The sequence below is a fragment of the Neopsephotus bourkii genome, unplaced genomic scaffold, assembly GCF_033783945.1.
Source record: "Neopsephotus bourkii isolate Nb327-2 ecotype Australia unplaced genomic scaffold, CSIRO-AGI_Nbou_v1 NB_580, whole genome shotgun sequence".
Lineage (NCBI taxonomy): Eukaryota > Metazoa > Chordata > Aves > Psittaciformes > Psittacidae > Neopsephotus > Neopsephotus bourkii.
Genome location: NW_026901081.1, coordinates 578,470 through 592,415, shown reverse-complemented (window position 1 = coordinate 592,415; position 13,946 = coordinate 578,470). Strand labels below are relative to the sequence as shown.

Below are 13,946 nucleotides of genomic sequence, written 5' to 3'. Positions count from 1 at the left end.
ACAAAAGCAGTTAGCCAGGAGAGGAAGAGCTTACAAAGATGAATTTCAGAGCAGCCCATGCCAGCACCAAGCGTTCAGAACCATTGTGGCCTCTGCTTTCCCCCAGAACCTGCTCCTGATGCAGGCTGGATGTAAGAGAGGAGTTGCAACCAGCTTCCACATGGAAGCTGCCTACAAGATCCTACTCAGTGGGGACTCTGCTTGGGCTCCTTAGGTTCAGCAGACAATCAGTTTTTGGGAGAGCGTTCATCTTCTTCCATTTCAGGCAGTTCTCAAGGTGGTTCTGATTTGCTTGGTTTGTTCTATCCTCTACAGCACACAGAAGCTGACTTCAAGAGCCGATTGAAGGCTCGACCAGAACTTGAAGAGCTGAAGGCACAGATGAGCTGAGATGAAGATGAACTCTCCATCCACTTTGGAGCCACTCCTGGGAAAATGACCTTCCCCACATGGTTGTTAGGCCTCCAGAAGGTGGTTTCATGAGCATTGTACCAATAATGTGGTGAGTGGGAAGAAAATTCCCTGTTAAGGAGCTTGTCTTAATAAATACATGTGTTTAACTGACCCTTTAGAATGAGGCCATGGAGCTGCTTGAGGGCTGGAGCAGCTCTGCTCTGGAACCAGGCTGAGAGAGCTGGGCTGGGTCAGCCTGGAGAAGAGAAGGCTCCTGAAGGGGAGACCTTAGAGCAGCTTCAGTGCCTAAAGGGGCTGCAGGAAAGCTGGAGAGGGGCTTGGGACAAGGGCCTGTAGGGCCAGGCCAAGGGGAATGGCTTGAACCTGCCCGAGGGGAGACTGAGCTGAGCTCTTAGGCAGAAGCTCTTCCCTGTGAGGGTGCTGAGGCCCTGGCACAGGGTGCCCAGAGAAGCTGTGGCTGCCCCATCCCTGGCAGTGCTCAAGGCCAGGTTGGACACAGGGGCTTGGAGCAAGCTGCTCCAGTGGAAGGGGTCCCTGCCCATGGCAGGGGTTGGAGCTGGAGGAGCTTTGAGGTCCCTTCAACCCAGGCTACTCAGCAATTCCAAGATTTTGGGGTGGAAATCCCCATCTCACCCCACAACCATCCCCTTGAGCTTCCAGTTACCCCAGTGACAGAGACAGGAGACAAAGGTGCTTCAGGCAGGGTGATGGATACCACTGGATTTAATCTCCCAACAGCACAGTGTGGATTTAACAGCCACCCAATGGACCAAAAAACCACCACAAAAAAGGGGGTGACATGGCACAGCCACCCTATTCCTGGCGGTATTCCCAGTCTGGGATCAGGCTTCCAGGGGGATTTCACTCTCCAGTAGGAGCTGGGTGGCCGTGGCTCGAGCTGGGTGCCCTCTGTACCTCCCTGTCCTGCTTCCTGTGGGCCATGCAGTCTCTGAACGCCCTGACCTGGGGCTGGCAGTGCCGCCAGTCCTGCTGCTCAGCCATGCAGTGCTGCAGCGCCCGGTGCTGGGCCATGCAGCCTGTCCTGGAGACCATGGCGTCCACTGGGTCCTCCTCATCCTCCTCTTCCTCCGGTGACACACGTCTCCTGCCATGTCCTGGCCTCGCCATCGCTGCAGGGAGGGAGGTGCCAGGAGTTGGGTGCTGCCTTCCTGTCAATAGGGGGAACACTCCACGGTGCCCAGCACCCTTTGTCCCACACCCCTATGGTGCTCAGCACCCTCCATGCTCACATGGTGCCCCAAAAGGGTCCATATCCCTCTCTGGGAAGAGCTCAGCACCCCTTCATGCAGCACATACACCTCCATGCCTCCTCCCATAGGTGCCCAGCACCCCCATGCACCTTACCCACACCCACGGGTGACCAGCGCTCTCTCCAACCCATGGCTGTTTGCCTCACACCCCTCCATGGGTGCTCAAGAGCACCCCCATCATCCCCATGCACCCCCTCACAAGAGCTCAGTACCTCCCCCATGCATCCTACCTCCACCCATGGGTGCCCATCACCGTCCATGCACCCACCCAGCACTCATGGGTGCCTAGCACTCCACGCACCCTCCCCCCACACAGCACCCTCCCCAACCCATAGCTGTCCACTCCCCATCCTAGAGCACCCACATTACCCCCATGCACTCTACTATGGGTGCTCAGACATGTCCCCCATGTACCTTACCCCCACCCATGGGTGTCCAGGACCCTCCCCAGTCCATACCCCCACCTCCATGGGTGCTCAGCGCCTCCCCCATGCACCTTACCCACCCCCACGGGTGCACAGCACCCTCTCCAACCCATGGCTGTCCACCCCCATACCCCACCATAGGTGCTCAGAGCCTGTTCCCCATGCACCCTACCCCCACCCATGGGTGCCCAGCACCCCATGGTCCCGGCTCCCCCGTACCCTCCCTGCAGCGCGGCGCGGCTCCTTTAAGGCTGGTGTCGGGGAAGGCACTGCCGGGGCGCGACGTGACGTAGCGGCGTGCGTGCCCGCTCATTGGACAGCGCCTTCCCCTTCCGCCCCGGCGGGCTGTTGGGAAGGAAGGAGGCGGAAGCGGGCTCTCGGCAAGATGGCGGCGACGCTGCGTATTCAGAGTGACTGGAGCCGGGCGCTGAGGTGAGCGCGGACTCCGGGGCCCTTCCCGTATCCCGGTGCCTTTTACCCGTCCCGCACTCATTGCTGCTCTTTTTGTGCGCAGGAGGGACGAGGGCGAGGCCTGGCTGAGCTGCCGGAGCCCTGGTGAGCGGCCGGAGGAGACCTCAGGGGGCGGTGGGATGATGGGGTGCCGTGCGGCTGGAGGGAGCCCTGCGGGGTAGGAGGGAGGGAGGGCAGTTGGGGGTGCCCTGTGAGTGGGGTGAGAGCAGTAACGAGGTGCTCTGTAGGTTGGGAGAAGGGTAAGGGCTGTTGTGGGGTGCACTGTGAGTTAAGAGGGGGTTGCAGGAGGTTGGGGAGTGCCTATTGGTTCATGTGGGAGTAAGGATGGTTGGCAAAATGACCTAAACGTTATGAGGGGAGTGAGGGTGGTTGGGGGGTGCCCTTTGGGTTAAGAGAATGGTGAAGGTGATTGAGGGGTACCCTGTGGGTTAGGAGTTGGGGTGAGGGTCTGAGTGTGGCTGTGGCCTGTGCTATGAGGGGGGTCAGGGCAGTTTTGGGATGCCCTGTGTATTAGGAGAGGGTGAGGGAAAGGAAAGTTGAGGGGTGCTCAGGCTGATGGCTGCTCTCCCCCCAGGGAAGCCGACCCTGTACGGCAGCGTGACCCGCAGGGGACTCAGCACCGAGGGTGTTCCCGACATCGCTGCCTCCGAGGGCTTCGTGGTTGGGGAAGTCACCAAGGTGCCAGGGCTGGGCTGGGCTGGGTGGGTCAGTAACTGCCTTCTGTGCACAAAGGGGCAGTGGAATCATAGAATCTCAAACTGGTTTGGGTTGAAGGGACCTTAAAGCTCCTCCAGCTCCAACCCCTGCCACGGGCAGGGACCCCTTCCACTGGAGCAGCTTGCTCCAAGCCCCTGTGTCCAACCTGGCCTTGAGCACTGCCAGGGATGGGGCAGCCACAGCTTCTCTGGGCACCCTGTGCCAGCGCCTCAGCACCCTCACAGGGAAGAGCTTCTGCCTAAGAGCTCAGCTCAGTCTCCCCTCGGGCAGGTTCAAGCCATTCCCCTTGCCCTGTCCCTACAGGCCCTTGTCCCAAGCCCCTCTCCAGCTTTCCTGCAGCCCCTTTAGGCACTGGAGCTGCTCTCAGGTCTCCCCTTCACACAGCAGAGGGGCAGGATCCCCTCCCTGAGCTGCTGCTCATGCTCTGGGGGTGCAGCCCAGCACACAGGGTTCTGGGCTCAAGCACTCACTGAAGCTTGGTCATGGGGAGCTGCTCCTCACCCAACACCCCAAGCCCTTCTCAGGACTGCTCTAATCACTTCTCCACCCAACCTATAGCTGTGCTTTTGCAGCACTCAACAGCTTGAAGCTGTTGCCCAGTCCCTTGCGTGGTGCTATCCAGCTATCCCAGGCCTCCTGCCTGTGCTGTGCCCAGAGCTGGTCTGGAGCATCCCATACTTGTGCTGGGGCTGTGTGACCATTCAGTGCCACCCAGAGCTTGCAGCTGGAGGAGGCATAAGGAGATGAGCCCAGTACTGCATGTCCTTTTGGTCTTCAGGCTGTAGTTCTGCCTTGTCAGTGGCTGTGTTTCGATAGGACTAACAGCACTTCTAATTCTTCTTCCCCTCTTTTTCCTCCTCTAGAAGAGCATTCTCATTTCTTGTCCTCATGAAAATGTGTCCACCAAGTTCCTGGCCCCGTACACAACTTTTGGTAGAATCCACCAGAAAAGTGTGAGTAACTTTGCCAAGTCAGTGGGAAATAGCTGGGAGTGACACTGACCTTTCACAGTGTGTGTCTGAATGGCGTGTGCTCCTTTTGAGGGGTGGTCTGCAGCCTGACTTTGTGTGTGAAGCAGGTAACAGAGCATAGCAGATCGTAGAAACTTGGGAAACTTGATCATGGTTGAGTTGAATCCCTAAAAATAATCTCTTATGTCTTTTAGACTGTTTTTCCCCCCTTAGTAATGTAATTTCTGCTCACTTCAGGCCCTTGACAACCCCCCTGTAAAGGGATATGTGAGTGAGTGTGTCAAAACCCATGATAATACAAGGTTCCAGGTGCTGAGCTCTTCATCTGACTGGTTGACCTCAATCCCTGTTTGCAGCAGCTCTTTGCTCCTCTTAATCAAGTTTTCCATCTTTGCTGTATGAATTGGTGTTTGTGGGGCTGGGAATTGCATGTTGCATAAGCTCAGCTTGTCCTGGTGGGAATTCAGAGACAAGAAAGGCTCAGCTTGTATTTAAAACTCTATAAATTGCATAAACATCTCACTTATTTAAAAGCAGCCTTGCTCCTTTGGCTGAATAATCTTCTTTCTTATCATGCCCCCATCAACCTGGGGGTGCCATAAGCACAGCCATGTGCTGAGCAGTGATATACAAAGCCTGACTGACCTGAGACTTCATTTCTTCACTGAGGAGAAGCTCATGACTTGGCTTTGTAGTTTGTGCTTCTGCTGAACACTTAATCCTGTGTGGAAGTGATCCAAGAAACAGGGGAGTGTGTATCCTGCAGTACAGCAGTTGCCCTGCAGGGAGTCTCTGAAGCCACTGGAGATGTTACAGGACACTTATCTCCTGATTTATGGAGTAAATGGTTGTGATAAACCCAGCCTAAAATGCTGCACAGTCAGTCTGAATTAGCTCAAAAGCAGTATAAATCAGGTGCCTTTGACACAAAGGCAACTCTACAGCTGTTTTTAAGAGGAAGCAGAGCTCTGCTGAGAGATGGAGCCTGGCACTAAAAGGTGAATCACTTCCCTGAGCTTTGTGCTGCTGGAGAGTCCCCAGCTGCCCTTTTGAGTGAGAAATGGAATCAGCATTCAGAGCACAGCAAAATGGAAATGCAGGTGGAAGTGTTCAGTCTGCTGTCAAAGGGGGTGATAGGTTCCAGGTGCACTGCAGAGATCTCTGGAAAGCAGCTGAAGCAAGAGCTGTTAGTATGGAGATGAGTTTAAAGCTGGTGTGGACTGTGCTCCGGTTCTCCTTTATACCTGCTGCCTCTTCTGAGCACTCCTGCTTTGCCTGATTCCATATTCCAAGTCCTTCCTGAAACTCTGGGCATGTGGCAAACATCAGAGGGGGTTTTAATTTGTGCTTCAATGACTTTCTCAGGCTTTTTGGCTTTTTCAACCAGAGAGTAAATGACCACACATTGGTTTGTTACAGGAGCTGCGACTTATGTTACCAATGTACTTAATGGCTGTTGTAATGGATTAACCATTACCTTGTGCTCTTAATTGAATCCCAGACTGGTTTGGGTTGGAAGGGACCTTAAAGCCCATCCAGCTCCAACCCCTGCCATGGGCAGGGACCCCTGCTCCAAGCCCCTGTGTCCAACCTGGCCTTGAGCACTGCCAGGGATGGGGCAGCCACAGCTTCTCTGGGCACCCTGTGCCAGCGCCTCAGCACCCTCACAGGGAAGAGCTTCTGCCTAAGAGCTCAGCTCAGTCTCCCCTCGGGCAGGTTCAAGCCATTCCCCTTGGCCTGGCCCTACAGGCCCTTGTCCCAAGCCCCTCTCCAGCTTTCCTGCAGCCCCTTTAGGCACTGGAGCTGCTCTAAGGTCTCCCCTTGAGGAGCCTTCTCTTCTCCAGGCTGCCCCAGCCCAGCTCTCTCAGCCTGGCTCCAGAGCAGAGCTGCTCCAGCCCTTGCAGCAGCTCCGTGGCCTCCCCTGGACTTGCTCCAACAGCTCCATGTCCAGGCTAAAACTGCTTAGCTAGGGGTATGGAATCTCTTTAGGGTGTTCTAAATGAGTTCAGCTGTATGTTTTGGGGAGATAATGGCACTGAATTACTTCGCAAGACTCCTCTAGTACAGAGTTAGACTCTGGAGCAGAAATATCTTTGTACAGGGTGATACAAAGCTGATGTTTGGTGTTTTTTACCCTCCTGCAGGTCACCTGTCTTGATATCTCCAGTGGTGGGGGGCTTGGTGTGTCTACCAGCACAGATGGGACCATGAAAATATGGCAGGCTGCGAATGGAGAAATAAGAGTAAGAGCATCTAGCTTTGTTCTGAGTTGCCTGTGACATTATTAAAGTCATTTGGCCTTGACTTTGGTCAGGTTGTCCACGTGTTGAGGTCTAGGGCAGCCAAGAGTCATAGAACGGTTTGGGTTGGAAGGGACCTTAAAGCTCGTCCAGTTCCAATCCCATGCTATGGGCTGTGACACCTTCCACTAGAGCAGCTTGCTCCAAGCCCCTGTGTCCAACGTGGCCTTGAACACTGAGATCTCATTTAAATCTACAGTCTGGCTTTTGAATGAAAAGCTAATTCAAATTTGACATCTCTGAGGTTTTAATCAAATCTCTTGGAAAGCATGGCTTCTCCCAAGGGAAATGATGCTCAGCAATCCAGAGAGGAGTCTCAGCGTGAGAATAAGGATGGGTCCTTAGGGATGACAGCTAGAATGTGGAAGATAACTGCCAGCTTCTAACCTGTGTGCTACAAGCACTGAATGTCTTCTGCAGTAGAGAAGAGGTGAGGAGAAGACTCCTGGCTCTGGTGGATTAACCACATCATGGCCTGTTGCCTTCCCAGTTAACGTTTCATGGGGAGCTTGACCTATCAGCTGCTTGCTTGGTAGAGGATAATGACATTTAACTTCAGGCTGGAAACAAATGTAGTGTTCTTTACTGTACAATCAGCTACTCAAATGGTAGAGGGACACCCAAAGTGTGCCTGCTGCCTCTTGGACTGCCTCAAGTGCAGACAAGTCCATTCCAGCCATACACACCCAGAGGATTTGAGCTTAATTCTCTGCCCACATGGGAGCACCAAGTTTTCCAGTGTCATAGCTCAAAAACTGCTTGGCATAAGGATGATAACAATGGAACTAGCACCTAGTTCTTTGTTTTTCCAGAGACTATTGGAAGGCCATGTGTATGATGTGAATTGTTGCAGGTTTTTCCCATCTGGCCTCGTGGTTCTGAGTGGGGGAATGGATGCCCAGCTAAAGATCTGGTCAGCAGAAGATGCCAGCTGCGTGGTAACATTTAAAGGTCACAAAGGAGGTACTTAGCCTTTCCAGTGCTTCATCTGCCATGTGTATAATTGCTTTGGACCTGAGGGATGATGTTCAGTCACCAGCCTTCTGCACTTTGTGCTCTGCATTTGTATTAGATGCCCACAGTAGCTTTTGCAAGCTCCCAGAACATAAATAAGATGAGTAGCTGTATTAGACAGATGAAACCATTTATCTCACCATTTTCTTGCATTTTCTTCATGACTTAAGATTAAAAGAGGGAGGATGCAGTCCATTAGCCTGTGGTGAGTGCCAGAGGTGAAAGCAGAGGGCGTTCTGCTCCTGCAGAGCTCCAGCCTGCATTCAGTAGCCTTGCTGCCTGTGTTGGGAATGCCTGCACTGGGAATGCCTCTGCTTGCACCAGAACACCTTGTTCAGCTTCAGCTGCTCCAGAGCCTCTTTCTTTTGGTTTTGTTGTTTGTTTTTCATTCTCCTTGCCCAAAAAAAGCAAATATGAGCTTATTATGGACTTGCAGAACTCAGGCAGTTCCCTGCCTCGAGGACACGTGCTGTTTAAAGTGAGTAACTCAGAGCAAGAGGTGCTGCAAGGACACTTAAGTGATTACTACTTAAGAAGGGCTGGAATAAGCTTGTTCACCCCTGTACTGAGGGCACATGTTCAGCTCTGCCCCTGCTGATGGTCTTGCTGCTGAAAATGAGAGTAAATTCTTCACCCTTCTTGTGTCCTCATTTTGAGGATGCACTGACCACCTTACATGGTGAGTTTAGTGCTGTTCCTTGCAGGAGGGCCTGCACTAGAAACTGCTTCAGTTGACACTTAGTCCTAGGGAAGAGCTGCAAGGGATGGAAAATGGGCTACCCAGAAAGGCTCCTGGAGCTGTGATCAGACAGGTTTCTTTACAGAGCCTCTGTTAATCCTTAGATTTAGGTTTCCAGAACCCTTTGTTCAGAAGCAATATGGATTCTGACATACTGCTTAAGCATGCTCCTCTTTCACTCTTTGTTCACACCAGGCCCAGAGCACAGTGGCCAGTGATGCTGTCTTGTCATGGCAGGTGGTTGCTTCCAAGTGAGTTGTGGATGTGGCATCAGATGCCCCAAACCCTGCCCCAGATTACCTTTCCCCTGGGCAACTAACTGCTCCATACAGTTCTCCCTGTCTCCCAAGTGTTGGTGTTATTGGAAGGGTCCATGTGGCTGCCCAAAACTTGATTAACTCAAAACCTCATCTTCTACTGAACCTGCTGCTGTTCTCATGTGATTTCTTTGTGTGGATTCAAAACACTTTGCTCTAAATGTCCATCAAACCAAAGGCAGCAGGCAGTGTAACACAGCTTTGGTCACACCACCACTGCCTGGCTCTTGACAGCTCCGATGTTGCCTTTATTCCCTACTTATAACTCCAGCCCAAGCTGCTGCAGGCTGTGTGCTTGGCTTGTCCTGTCGTTTGAGCTTGTCATGTTTAATGACTGCTTCTGTAGGGAAAGTGTCAATTAAACCTTCAAACCATCTAACTGTTCCCTTCCAAAATGCGTGTTGTTTTTCAGAGCTAGACTTGACAGCCCACACTGAAATAAAGTAGTGACAGGACATCAGCACCTGCAAAAACTGCTCTTGTGGTGCATCTGTAGCCAGATAAGGGGATGCTGCTTGCTCCTCACACCTTTTGGGATTACCCAGAGCTGGACTTGGCACATTTTAAGTGCTGGACCAGGCTGTTTTCTCCTCAAGGTTAATTCTGGAGGTAGAAACTGTGGATTCGGCTCATTCTGAAGCTGATCTTTTTATTGGCAATATCTTGCCTTTGTGGCAGGTGATGGCTCCAGCTCCATATGGTTCTCTGGGAGCTGCTGCCTTCCACATACACCTCTTTCTAGACACTGTGGGTCCCTACCCTGTATTGCACCCAACCCGATTTGGCTCTGATGACTGGTGGCACTCTGGGGACAGCGCCTTGGGACCTGAGATGCTTTGTCTGTGTGCATTCCATGCTCTCTGAACACATGGCTTTGCTTTGCTGCAGGTATTTTGGACACAGCCATTGTGGATCGGGGAAGGAACGTCCTGTCCTGCTCCAGGGATGGCACTGCCCGGCTCTGGGACTGTGGGAAGTCTGCCTGCCTGGGGGTCATTGCTGACTGTGGCTCTCCCGTCAATGGCATTGCTGTGGGTACTGCTGAGAGCTCCCTCAACCTGGGCACACCTGAAACTGCTCCGAGTGAGAATCCTTTCCTTAACATTCATCTTTGAGAGCAGCCCTGAGGAGAAGGACCTGGGGTGTTGGGTGAGGAGAAGCTCCCCATGACCCGGCTTCAGTGAGCGCTTGAGCTCAGAACCCCCCCATGTGCTGGGCTGCACCCCCAGAGCGTGAGCAGCAGCTCAGGGAGGGGATCCTGCCCCTCTGCTGTGTGAAGGGAAGACCCCCCCCCCCCTGCAGCCCTGATCCAGCTCTGGGGCAGCAGCACAAGAGGGATGTGGAGCTGTTGGAGTGAGGCCAGAGGAGGCCATGGAGCTGCTGCGAGGGCTGGAGCAGCTCTGCTCTGGAGCCAGGCTGAGAGAGCTGGGCTGGGGCAGCCTGGAGAAGAGAAGGCTCCTGAAGGGGAGACCTTAGAGCAGCTCCAGTGCCTAAAGGGGCTGCAGGAAAGCTGGAGAGGGGCTTGGGACAAGGGTCTGTAGGGATAAGAATGAGCTTGGAGCAAGCTGCTCCAGTGGAAGGTGTCCCTGCCCATGGCAGGGTTGAAACTGGAGGAGCTTTAAGCTCCCTTCCAACACAAACCAGTCTGGATTCTGATTCCCCTGTCCCAGCCTACTTGGGTTTGTCACCACTAATCCTAAGCATATGGCATGCTGCTGTGTGCCCTTATACCACTGAGGGACCAGAGTGGGGTTACTCCAGTAAGAACACTCCAGTTCTGAAAAGGAACTGAGCCTTATCAGGCAGTTGGAATGCTTACAGCTGGGGTCTCCTTGCTGGTGTCTTAGGCTCTGGAGGAGTGTTGCTTTAGATTCAGCAGGGATGCTCCAATCTGACAGGTTTTGGTACTGTGATGACTTGTTTCATGGCCACTGCTGGAATTCACCATTGTCCTTTCATCAGGTGAACGTGAAATTGGGACGGAAGGGAAACTCCTGCTGCTGGCTCGAGAGGACAAGAAGCTTCAAGGAGTGGGTCTGCAGAGCAGGCAGCCGGTGAGGAGTGGGGCTGTCACAAATACCTGCCTGGGAGGGTGCTCTGTGCTGCTGCTCCAAAACCACCTCCAGGGCCTGTCCCTTTTGTTTCTGTTGTGCTCTTGTTTGTAACTGCTGTTCATGAGGCTGGGCAGAGCTCTGGGATGAGGAATGAAGCCACATTAAACCTAGATGGTTTATCTAGCTCGTTACCTAAACTGGTTAATGTAATCCCTGCTCCATACCCCACATGGCACAGAAGGGGACAGATCCAGGCCAGAGGCAGGGAAGAGCTGATCATCCCTTTGTGGGTGGATAAAAGGAGCTGATCATTACCCTGCCCTGTTCTCCCCTGTACCTGCTGCAGTAAAGGGATGTTTTCTCTCCTTCCCAGTGCCAGATTTTTCTGTGGGGGTTTTGAGTAAGAATTACTCCTCATTTAACCCTATTGTGGGGAGGACCCTACTTAAACAGAGGCCAGTAGATGTCATTGTGAAGCAGGAACTTGAGGCTGTCTCATGCAGCCAAGGTTGCTGTTTATTCTGCAGGTGGGACCTCAGGTGGTCACCAGAACTTCTCCCTTCTCTTAGCAACGGGAAACGGAGCTGGTACTGAGGATCTTCCCAGGACCATCCTGGGCAGGGCTGGAATTAGATGTTCTTAAGGTCCTTTCCAACCCAAGCCATTCTGTAGGTCTGTGTAGCAGATCAACCTGCTCGTGGTGGTTGTGGAGAGTAAAAGCTGGGTGGAACAGATGAGCTCCCTGTGGTCAGTGAGGTGGCAGTGTCTGAGGATCAGTTCCCTGCTCCAAAGGAGGCCCAGGAGCAGTCACTGGTTGCAGTGTCCCTACTGATACATCAGAACTGATCCTGGAGCACTGCTCTCATCTTGAGGGGTTATTAACCTACCTAGGGTTTGTCACTTCATGCCATCACTCATGGAAGCAACTCTATGGGCTTCTAAATAAATGATGGCTTCCTCCTGGGTGTTCTGTGTCCTTCTCTGTGTGTCTGACACTTGCATTTGTTCCTGTGTTCTCAGGTGTTCCTCTTTGTGGGATCTGATGCATTCAACTGCTGCACATTCCTCTCAAGTACCTATATCCTGGCAGGGACTCAGGATGGGAACATTTATCAGCTGGATGTGAGGAACACAAAGTGAGTGAGTGAGGGACTGGGGCTGCAAGTATTTAACTACATCTCTTTCCCATGTGTTTGGGAAAGAGCCAGCTTGGGGGTCATCCATCTTCTAAAGGGTGGATGTGGCCCAAGGCACAGCACCATGAGCTTCTGAGTCACTTCACAGCCATTGCTTTCTCTTGGGGAGGACACATCTGCTCAGGTTGGTGAGCTCATGGGATGTTCTCTGGCAAATGCCTCCTGAAAGCTCTGGAGCCAGGCTGAGAGCTGGGCTGGGTCAGCCTGGAGAAGAGAAGGCTCCTGAAGGGGAGACCTTAGAGCAGCTCCAGTGCCTAAAGGGGCTGCAGGAAAGCTGGAGAGGGGCTTGGGACCTGGTCTTGGAGCAAGCTGCTCTAGTGGAAGGTGTCCCTGCCTGTGGCAGGGGTTGGGACTGGATGAGCTTTAAGGTCCCTTCAACCCAGGCTAGTGTGGGATTCTGTGTATCTTCTGACCATGAGCTTGCTTGCTTCTTTGTGTTCACACACTGGAATGGGCTCTTGGCTATAAACTACAGTACTCATCCCTTGTTTCTGCTGTTTTCCAGTGCTCCCATCCAGGTCATCCACCGCTCAGGGGCACCAGTGCTCTCACTGCTCCCATACCGAGATGGGTTTATTGCCAGCCAAGGTAACTCCAGTGCTGTGTGGTATAATGGAATGGAGGAGCTTTGTGCTCTCTGAGCATTGCTCTCTGGCATGCAAGTGGTTGTAGGAGAGGGTTGAACAGTGCCCATGGCAAAAAGGTGATGTTGTAGGAGATATGTTACGTGGTTGCTTTTTGCCTTCTGATTTCCACCCTCAACCTCCCTTGTGTTCCTCCAAAATAGGGCTTCCAAGGTGCATCTCAACTCTTGGAGCCTTTTCCTATCCCCACAATGTTTCCCTCTTGCTATGGGCTTCATACCCTATGATCAGGTGTTTGATGGACCTGTTTGTAACCAAGAGCATGGCTTATTGTACTGATTGCCCAGTGTTCCTCATGCTTGGTGTGTTCTGCTTGTGTAGGTGATGGAACCTGCTTTATCATTCAGCAAGACCTCGATTACGTCCTGGATCTCACAGAAGCTGACTGCGACCCTGTGTACAAGGTAAGGGCTACAGTGTGTGACTCCAGCTGTAGGGAAAGATGATGCCAGATGCCATGAGCTGCCTTTATCTTGGAATTTGGCAGCCCTTACAACATAAAACTCACTTTTAAGCTTAGTGGGTTCTTCCTGCCTGAATAATCTCTGTATTCTGCATAAACAACTCCACTGGTGTTACCTCCATCACGCAGGAGCCAAACTGAAGCAGTGAAGGAGCCTGGTTGTTGGAGTACTCTTATATAATGGTGTTTCTATAAAGAATGTGAATTACTTATGCTCAGAAGATCATGAGGGTGAAAGCAGCAGCTTGGTGCTGCCTGTCCTTTCTTGTCCCCTGGTGACTTGAGACTAGAAACTAGGTCTTATCATTGCATTCCCCACTGCACCTGCACTGCTCAGGGATCCCTGAGCTCAACCCAGTGGTGCTGGTGGGAATTAGCTCTTGTTTTAACCCATTCCTGCTCCACAGTGCAGTTCTCCCACTCTCAGCCAGCACAGCCCCACCAAGATTACTGTGCCTCGCATAGATTTGACCTGTGCAACTCATTGGCATGAGGAAAGCATGAGAAAAACATGGAAAAAGTCACTTTTCCCTTTTGGATCTAAGAGGAGAACATTGTGTGAGCAATCACCTCATCCCTAACCTCCTAGGGAAACCTTGAACTGGCCTTTAAATGCTGCTTCAGAAGTCACTCACCTCTTCCCTCTGTAGAAGTCCAGAAGGAAAACTGATCCCTGAGAGTTTCAGTTGTTCAGTACTGCTTTTCACCCATCTTTTCCAGGTAGCTTCCTGGGAGAAGCAGATTTACACGTGCTGCAGGGATGGGATAGTGAGGAGATACCAGCTTTCCGACCTTTAAGCGCTTGGATCGACCACGGAGCAGAGGGAAGAGTCAAAAGAGCTCTTCCGAGCCAGTTTTCCTGCGCAGTGTGTGATGGGGTATGGGACTTTCGGAGGCCATGGGATCGCCAGGCTGCGGAGAGAGGGCTTTGGGACACGTGTATTTCCTAT

General features: G+C 52.5%; 3 protein-coding genes across 4 annotated transcripts in view; 2 read left to right on the top strand and 1 right to left on the bottom strand.

Moving 5' to 3' along the window:
• The window catches only part of MRPL48 (mitochondrial ribosomal protein L48), a 76,124-nt gene extending 75,560 nt beyond the window's left edge, over positions 1–564 (top strand). The window contains exon 9 of the mRNA XM_061351349.1: positions 316–564. Within this exon, the coding sequence (XP_061207333.1) occupies positions 316–390 (75 nt within the window). The 3' untranslated portion in view covers positions 391–564. The remainder of the gene's footprint in view (positions 1–315) is intronic.
• Positions 565–1,105: 541 nt separating this feature from the next.
• On the bottom strand, positions 1,106–2,430 carry LOC133211174 (cytochrome c oxidase assembly factor 4 homolog, mitochondrial). 2 transcript variants are annotated; one of them, XM_061351335.1, is made up of 2 exons: positions 2,330–2,430; positions 1,106–1,544 (listed from the first exon to the last, which is right to left on the bottom strand). In XM_061351335.1, the coding sequence occupies exons 1-2, from the start codon at positions 2,421–2,423 to the stop codon at positions 1,276–1,278; spliced, it is 363 nt and encodes a 120-aa protein (XP_061207319.1). In that variant the 5' UTR covers positions 2,424–2,430; the 3' UTR covers positions 1,106–1,275. The 2 variants fall into 2 exon arrangements, with proteins under 2 accessions (XP_061207319.1, XP_061207320.1); XM_061351336.1 differs by lacking the exon at positions 2,330–2,430 and adding an exon at positions 2,105–2,169.
• On the top strand, positions 2,418–13,885 carry PAAF1 (proteasomal ATPase associated factor 1). The gene is made up of 12 exons (XM_061351334.1): positions 2,418–2,542; positions 2,625–2,665; positions 3,156–3,259; positions 4,162–4,251; positions 6,414–6,512; positions 7,382–7,532; positions 9,528–9,722; positions 10,602–10,693; positions 11,714–11,829; positions 12,395–12,477; positions 12,855–12,937; positions 13,717–13,885. The coding sequence occupies exons 1-12, from the start codon at positions 2,496–2,498 to the stop codon at positions 13,792–13,794; spliced, it is 1,179 nt and encodes a 392-aa protein (XP_061207318.1). The 5' UTR covers positions 2,418–2,495; the 3' UTR covers positions 13,795–13,885.
• The last annotated feature ends 61 nt before the right edge of the window (positions 13,886–13,946 follow it).

What these genes read in the sequence shown, in the direction of transcription:
- LOC133211174 (XM_061351335.1), bottom strand. Translation starts at nt 2,423, where the DNA reads ATGAGCGGGCACGCACGCCGCTACGTCACGTCGCGCCCCGGCAGTGCC. An exon ending in CGCGCCGCGCTGCAGGGAGG is followed by an intron (nt 1,545 to 2,329) that starts GTACGGGGGAGC and finishes CCCTCCCTGCAG; the next exon opens with CGATGGCGAGGCCAGGACAT.
- PAAF1 (XM_061351334.1), top strand. Translation starts at nt 2,496, where the DNA reads ATGGCGGCGACGCTGCGTATTCAGAGTGACTGGAGCCGGGCGCTGAG. An exon ending in CACACCTGAAACTGCTCCGA is followed by an intron (nt 9,723 to 10,601) that starts GTGAGAATCCTT and finishes TCCTTTCATCAG; the next exon opens with GTGAACGTGAAATTGGGACG. An exon ending in TGGGTTTATTGCCAGCCAAG is followed by an intron (nt 12,478 to 12,854) that starts GTAACTCCAGTG and finishes CTGCTTGTGTAG; the next exon opens with GTGATGGAACCTGCTTTATC.